The 7,969-nt window shown below is 36.3% G+C and overlaps 1 protein-coding gene across 4 annotated transcripts; it reads left to right on the top strand.

Moving 5' to 3' along the window:
• Window positions 1-802: 802 nt before the first annotated feature.
• On the top strand, window positions 803-7,723 carry LOC107828773 (LEC14B homolog). Of its 4 annotated transcripts, none has more exons than XM_075257203.1 (10): window positions 803-991; window positions 1,475-1,918; window positions 2,029-2,148; window positions 2,465-2,542; window positions 3,868-4,050; window positions 4,848-4,925; window positions 5,321-5,496; window positions 5,820-5,978; window positions 6,469-6,529; window positions 7,191-7,723. In XM_075257203.1, the coding sequence occupies exons 2-10, from the start codon at window positions 1,538-1,540 to the stop codon at window positions 7,377-7,379; spliced, it is 1,425 nt and encodes a 474-aa protein (XP_075113304.1). In that variant the 5' UTR covers window positions 803-991; window positions 1,475-1,537; the 3' UTR covers window positions 7,380-7,723. The 4 variants fall into 4 exon arrangements, with proteins under 4 accessions (XP_075113304.1, XP_075113305.1, XP_075113306.1 ...); XM_075257204.1 differs by having other exon boundaries at window positions 1,478-1,918; XM_075257205.1 differs by having other exon boundaries at window positions 863-991; window positions 1,350-1,918.
• Window positions 7,724-7,969: the final 246 nt, after the last annotated feature.

The raw sequence follows: 7,969 nt of genomic DNA on the forward strand, positions 1-7,969 counted from the left end.
TTGTTGATCGAGGCTTCAGTGTTCGGAGACTATCAAGGTAGCTGCACGGCGTTTGCAGCCCTTGACTCTCCCTCTTTATCATTAGTTGTATTTTTCAATTATTTCTCTAGACACTATAGTGAACTGTATTCTGATTTAGACGCGCATATACTCAGTGACACCCCGATTTTTGATTAGATGGTATCGTACTTTTGGGATTTTTTCTGTTTCTAAAAGGTTTTTTAAATGTTAACTGCTTCCGTTGTTATTTTCAAGTTATTCTTATTGTGATGAGTTGTTAAATAGAAGCTGACTAGTTCCATGATAGGCGCCATCACGACGATTATTTTTTTTGGGTCTTGACAATTTTATAATATTGTACTCATTTTGATGTATACAATGTTTCGATAAATTGTATTGTTTACCGTCGTTTCATAATATCATGCACTAATAATATAAATATTAAATTTACAATATTAAAGAAAAAATAAGGTACGAGGTAGAATTATTATATAAAAAGGTAGGGCAAAGATAAAATAAGATTATATAATAATAAGGAAGGACAAAATAAGAGAAAAAAATAAGATAACGACACGACTACAACAAATCGGTCGTTCCATAAAATGACAATTTTGGTTATTACGTAACAACAAATTTAACAATACGATATTATATTACTCAAAATAAATATTATATTTAAAATAACAATACGAACCATCCAAACAAGCTAAAACCAAAAGATAAGACATTCCAGTTACCCAAAGAAAAAAAAAACAGCAATAGCAAAAAGTCTCAAATAGGAGTTGATGGTTTACTAACTTCCAGGAATAGACCTTGTACCTCCACGTATATCCTACACACAACCGTCAAAGATTCTCCCCTCCCTTTATCTTTTTCTCAAACATTTCTTCAAAACTGTCTAATAAAATCCAAATTTATATTCAGTCAACTCCTCCCAGATTACTTTCTTAAGTAATTTTCTTGGATTGTCCACATTCTTCTCAATTCTAAGGTACTATCAAAGTTTTGATCTCTCTCGTTTCTTTTCACATTTGAATTCAGTTGGTGAGTATAACTGTCAATTGTTTCTCTATGTTCTGTTTAAAAAGTTCCAATCTTTTTGGTGTTTGGAGTTAATTAATGGTTTTGTTCAGCTTGCTCAGTTTATTTTGATAGCTAGTGCTTTGGTGGGTGTCTTCATCTGTTATCTATTTGTGTCAACTCCAACCCCTTTTTCTCTTTTTATGAAGTTACTCTAGTAGGACATGTAATTTGAATATTGATATTTCAGTGATGTTTTCTGGAATAGAATTAGACTTAATTTTTTTGAAATCGGTTCCATACCTCTTAATTAAAATTTTATTCTTCAGTTTTGTGCAGCATAATATTGGGCTGAGATGAGTTTATATGTAGTAACGGATTCATATATCTGATCCTCTGACCCCGACTTGTTTGAGACTGAGGCTTAGTTGTGTTGTTATTGTTGTTGTTGCAGTAGTTTGGTGTAGCATGGTTAGGTACTCTATGCACTTTGGAGGAAAGTGACAAAAGATAGACCATGAGCAGGTCTAGGAGGTTATTGGATGCTTGTGAAAGTGCAAGGGGAGATGGGATACTAAATATTGATCAAAGAGTTGATGAGGGAACAAGTTGTCTTGATCATGAAATTGCACAACTCACAAAGATTAGGTCAGACCCACACGGGCGAATGCGACAGCTGCTTCCTGGCAAGAGAAAAGCACCATTTTCACCTGTTAATATGTTGGCTGCCAGGGAAGGGAATTATAGTGGTAGAGGAAGATTTTCATCAGCAGACTGTTGTCATCTTTTGAGCCGGTATCTTCCAACAAATGGTCCTTCTGTAGTTGATCAAATGAGGAGCTGTGCTTATGTTTCACAGTTTTCAGCGGATGGTTCTCTTTTTGTCGCGGGATTTCAGGTTTTGGTCTATCTAGCTGAATTTTCTATGTCTAGAAAGTATAGAGAGATCTACCTATGTTTTATGTCCACTGTCAGTTATGATCTTATTGTCGTTCTTCCTGGAGACAGGAAAGTCATATTAGGATATATAATGTAGATCGAGGCTGGAAAATCCAAAAGGATATTGGAGCAAGAAGTTTACGATGGACAATCACCGATACGTCGCTTTCACCAGACCAGCGTTTTCTTGTAAGTTCGTAAAGACTAACACAATTTTGTGCATAATTAGTCCTTGTCCGTGTAATCATAACTGGGGTTTGGTTTGTTCTTATGATATCATAAAATCTGGCTCCTTTATTTCTTTTTGTTTCAACAGATTCTGTGACTTTGAGAATAGCTTTGTTTTTCTTGTTATATCATGGAAAATATTTCCGGTCTGACATTATCGCAAGCTCTTAATATGTGATGCAGCTATAACTATTTGAATTTGATTAACACAACATCTAATCCACCATGGTTTTCTGTTGTCACTCCTTCTGAGTTGGTTTTTATTTGTTGATTACAGGTTTATTCCAGTATTTCACCCATTGTCCATATTGTTGATGTTGGATCTGGTATGAAACAGTCTGTTGCAAATGTTACGGTATGTTTTACTTGTTATGTCGAAACATGTAAAAGATAGAAAACTATAATGTGACAACATATCCTGCATCTTTGCTTCACTATTCTATCACCTTCTAACATCATAAAAGTCAGTTTTGGGTACTCATGCGTGATTTTTTAATAATAAATCATTGTAGATTTCAAATACAGAGGAAATTAGTATGCCAGTATTGTGGTTTCCAAATGAAGAATCTGAAGTGTTAGTGTATAATTTCTGATTGTTCCATACGAGCGATGCAGACATCATTTGTTTCCCCTTTCTTTTTAGGCTAATCAAGGTGATGGTGCCAATTTAATGTATCCTGTGCACTTTGTTATATTAGTTGGTTCGGCAGGAGGTGTTATGTTGTGCCTCGTTTTATAGTAGTGCCATTGTAATTGACATTTGGCATGCAGTCGGAGGTCTTATTTAAGGGATTCATTGGGTATGAAATGTTGTGTATCATGATTGTCATAGTGTACTTCAATCGTCAATGACCTCAAGCATCCATTTGGGTTATGGATAGCCATATCAAAAGACATCATGCAGTGTAATAGAGTTGTTCTTAAGTATGATAGTATAAATTTAAACTTTCTTTTGCATTTTGTGAGACCAAAAAAGTAAATATACACCAAGAATACTGAAATTGTATTCATACTTCAGTTATGCATACTTTTGAACCCTCTTACATCATCCCTTCTCATTCTTTTGCATGCACTAATGCAAATCAATGATGGGGTGGAGGATAAACAACAAACGGCTTTTGCCTTTTGTTGTGGAATCATAGATATCCATATCTCATTTGGCACTTCCCATTCTTGTCTCTATTTCTAAAAGAGGCTTTATGCTGAAGGTTATCATCAACCACATGATGACAGTATCTAATACATTGCAGTTCAGCAACACTTCAGATCAGTTTCTAGTAAATTTTTGACTAGTGCCTTTAAATATTTTTAGCTAGATTTCCAAATATAAGATCAAAAACAAAATAGTTTTGAAGCTCTACTGGGTGGCTAAGCCCGGAAACCGTAGATCTTCTATAGATGGGAAGTTGTTATATAAAAGTCTGACCCCAGACGTCCTCTTTAGATCTCCTATAGATGGGTTTTGTGTAGCTGTTTTACAAAAAGATTTAGTAATTGGGTAGATGAGATTTGGCTGCATTTGTCTGAAAGCTCAATTTAAGGAAGGCATCTGGTCCTTGATAATATGGCCATCCATCTTGACTTGGCTCAAAGTCATTATCAAGACAGCTAAATTTTTGAGCAAATAGTTCATGAGCTTTGGTGTATCTAATTAATCTTGTATTTCCTCTTTTTCTGCAGGAAATTCATGAAGGCTTAGAATTTTCTTCCCCTACCGATGATTATGACGATTATTCATTTGGAATGTTCTCTGTGAAATTTTCTACTGATGGGCGAGAACTTGTTGCTGGCAGCAGCGACAATTCAATATATGTTTATGATCTTGAAGCAAGAAGGCCAAGTCTTCAAATTCCAGCTCATAAGGTATCGTAATATGTTCTTTTGGTAGTAGCAGATATGGCTAATCAACCATCTTAGTATGATCTCTGTGTGGTGTATTTGCTAAGTTTATTTTCTCGTGAAATCAAAAATTGGGTATGGCCCTGAATTAGGTATCGTGAATAAATGTTTCCATTATCAGGTGATTCAAATTCAATACTTTCTTGCCTCTAGCTTTCCTTCCCAAATGTGTGCATTATATCTAGTTAAGCATTTCCTTTTCCCTTTCTTTTGGTGAGGGAGTTGAACCTACAAAAGCTAATTGCACTGAAGTGAGAACTGGTTCTTAGATTCAACCTGATATATATTCTTTCTATGAGTATTGTTTTCCTGTTGTATTTCCCCTTATTAATAGTCACTTCTTTCTGTGTTCTTGCTGATCGGGGGCTGTTTCACCCAATCACTTTCCTGAAAGAGGACATTAGTATTTGAGCATGATGATGGAATTTCTGACTCGTGGATTTGAGTTGATTTCTGTGCTCAGTATATGCACAGTTAATTGTTTCTTTAGCAAGGAGGTTCCTAGAATATCAGAATAGAACTTATTTTGGTGGAACAATTTTTTACCTTGTCGTACCATGTTTCTGAATTTCTTCAAGTTGCCAATCTCCTCAAAAACTTGAATTCACAAGTTTGACCAAAATATCCACTGAACTTGTCACAGAGTGGGTGTCTTAGGCTGAATACAATATGTATTTACTCTTTCTGGCTCTTTGATTTTCCCCTAAGCGGACTGACAGATGTGGAACAATATTGTAATTTGCTTGGCATTTTCATTGCAGTCTGATGTTAATGCTGTATGTTTTGCTGATGAAACTGGACACCTCATATATTCTGGAAGCGATGATAGCTTGTGTAAGGTAAGTTTTATCCAAATTTGATGGACTTAGTTCATTACTGGTCACCATTTTCTGGACCGTCCGTTCTATTACATAACCAACCCCAGACTGGCAAAATTGTGTCTTATGAAAGTATATTTCATGATGCTGTTCTGTTTTAATGTTCAGATATATGGGTCATATGGAACCTTTTGGCTTCTATTTCTGTTTACTGATGGTGGTGTAATCCCGTTAATATAAGCGTTAAACCCCTTAATGATTCTGATAGTTTGTAGTTAAAAAATGCTTGTTTTTATCAAGCATTGGAGGGTTCATTGGGATTCTCATGGACAGCCAAAATACTAGTGTTGTTTCGTTGCTTAGAATTTGCAAGTATGTATCTGTTTGATTGAGGAAGGACTCTTGATCATATTCAGGTTTGGGACAGGCGTTGCTTTGGAACTAGAGGGCAAGCAGCTGGAGTTCTCATTGGACATCTAGAAGGCATTACATATATTGACACGCGTGGAGATGGCCGGTATCTTATCTCAAATGGGAAAGATCAGGCTATCAAACTCTGGGATATAAGGAAAATGCCTTCTAACATTAATTAGTATGTTTCACTGGTTCCTTGTCTCCTTTTTTTCTTTTCTTTATTTTGTTTTGTCCATCCCCCTTTTCCTTCTTTTTCCTCGCCACATCTTCCTCTTCTTCTCCTCATGGGCATAATTAGTGCTTGAAGTGGTTCTTTTATATCCAATAATGCTCCAGTACGTGACTAATCAGTGCATTTGACTCTTGAGGAAACACTTTTCTCTGCTGATTTTCTTTCTCCTCCATCACATAGAATTATTTGACAGCTTTTTTCAGATCGTAGGTTTATTGGCAAAGAAGATCTCATTGGCAATGCTAATAATTCTACTTTCTTTTATGTAGCTCCCCAAGGCCTAGAAGTTATGACTGGGATTACAGATGGATGGATTACCCGGAACATGTTAGAAACAAGAGAAACCCACGTGACCTGTCATTGGCTACTTATAAAGGCCACAAAGTCTTGCGCACTCTTATACGCTGTTATTTCTCTCCTGCACATAGGTTGGTAGTTCATGGTATTCTTTGTTTTGGTCAAGTTTCTCTGTTCTGATTATCAATTTTGGCCAATGGACTTGCTTCTATAAGTGTAGTTGTCAGCTTCGGAGTTTTAGTGCCTCTGCATATCAGAATTTTTTCTCTGCAGCGGCTCAATGATTCCAGATTTTTGAATGCTTAAGTTTTTGAGGTGTTCAATTGATCTCTAGTTAGTCCTTGTAATTGGCACCACTTTTGTCGCTTGTCATGATTTTCTTAACTTCATGGTTCGTGAGACATCTTCACCTAAGACCAACGTACAATTTTGCTTGGTATCATTATTAGTTAATATGAGGAATTACTTCAGCTTTAAATATGTATAGTTTTATCATGATTTATGAATCTATTAACCTGGGAATCTTGTGTTTTATAGGGTGTTGCTTTTTGATGCTTTGATTCTGCTATTTGATGACATCTGCAGAAGTGTGTCTAATCTGCAAAAGTTTTAATCTTGCAGCACTGGGCAAAAGTTCATCTACACTGGATCAGCCGATTCATCTGTTTATATTTATGATGTGGTATGCTTGGAACTTTATACCCTCATTTAATCTGTCTTTTTTCTTTTCAACATCTTACTTTCCTGCTTCATACATCATAAGCTGATATATTAGGTTCATTAGCTAGTGAATCTTTTGTCTAAATCTGCTCACTTCTTTCGAGGACTTGGATATATGCAATCTGCATGTAGCTAGGAGTTTCTGCGGCTTTGAGTGGTTGGATATTTCTATGGCAATAACTGATGGCTTGATAATCTTGTGCGGAACTATGGTCTTGAACTCCGTTTTCTCTAACTTGATGATTAAGCATGAAATTATTAGCGTCAGAAATGTTGTCTCCAATTTGATGATCAATGATAGGAAAAAAGTTAGCTAGTCAGGGTTCAGGCATTTTCCAATTTGATTAAGTAGTTTTGAGCATGAAGGCAAATATCGCTCTTCCCACGAATTGTATGGTCTACTATGCCTTTCATATAGTTACTTCCAATGTATATATGCTTTATATTATATGAGGGTCAAGCTGCACACCTCGCATATCTTTTTTGTTTTGTTTTATGGGATAATGGTGGTGTCTGCGCCAGCTTCCGCATGCTGCATTTTGGGTGCATTAACTTTTGTTTGGAAAAAATAGACTTGATAACATCTGCAATATCATCATGCATTTATTTCATTCCATTTGTAGGTGAGTGGAGCTCAGGTTGCTAAACTTGATTACCATCAGGAACCAGTGAGAGATTGCAATTGGCACCCTTACTACCCCATGCTCGTTAGCTCTGGGTGGGACGGTATCATTGCTAACTGGGAATTTCCTGGTAATGGTGCAAGCTCATTGCCAGTGAAGCCGCGGGCCAGACGGTGGAGGCGATCTTAAACTGCTACTAGCAGCATCCACAAAGATGTTTTTTTTTTTGCAGTAGCTGATTGAAATTTGCAAAGCTCAAGTCTGTCCATGTTCTTTCTGGATTGGGAAATGTTTGGTTTTCGACATGTTAGACGCATGTACATGTGTAAATTTGCATCAATATACTCTGGTTGTCCCTGAACGGGATAGTCCACTAGCCAATAGGTCAAAACTGTAGTGTTACGACTTCGAATCATAATGGTTGCCTAGTTTTTGGCATTCTCAACTCAGAAACTACTATGCGAAAAGGAATATTGTACATCACTCTAATAAGTTTTTTTTTTTGGTAATAAAGGATTTTATTCAATCACAAACATACTAAGTACTATTACAACGAGAGATCAGTCTAGATAACATAGTTCCTAATCTGTCTCTTTCTAGTACATGGGATACAATAGCGGGAGGGGAAACATAAGTAAGCAAAATACCAAAAACATCCAGATTACATCCATCTTTAGCTAATAGATCCGCTACTCCATTAGCCTCTCTAAAAACATGCTTTAGAGGTGGATCATTCACCTTCCGCTAGGCACCTTCAATCATCAATCAAATTTTGATAG

Source organism: Nicotiana tabacum, chromosome 7 (genome assembly GCF_000715075.1).
Source record: "Nicotiana tabacum cultivar K326 chromosome 7, ASM71507v2, whole genome shotgun sequence".
Classification (NCBI taxonomy): Eukaryota; Viridiplantae; Streptophyta; class Magnoliopsida; order Solanales; family Solanaceae; genus Nicotiana; species Nicotiana tabacum.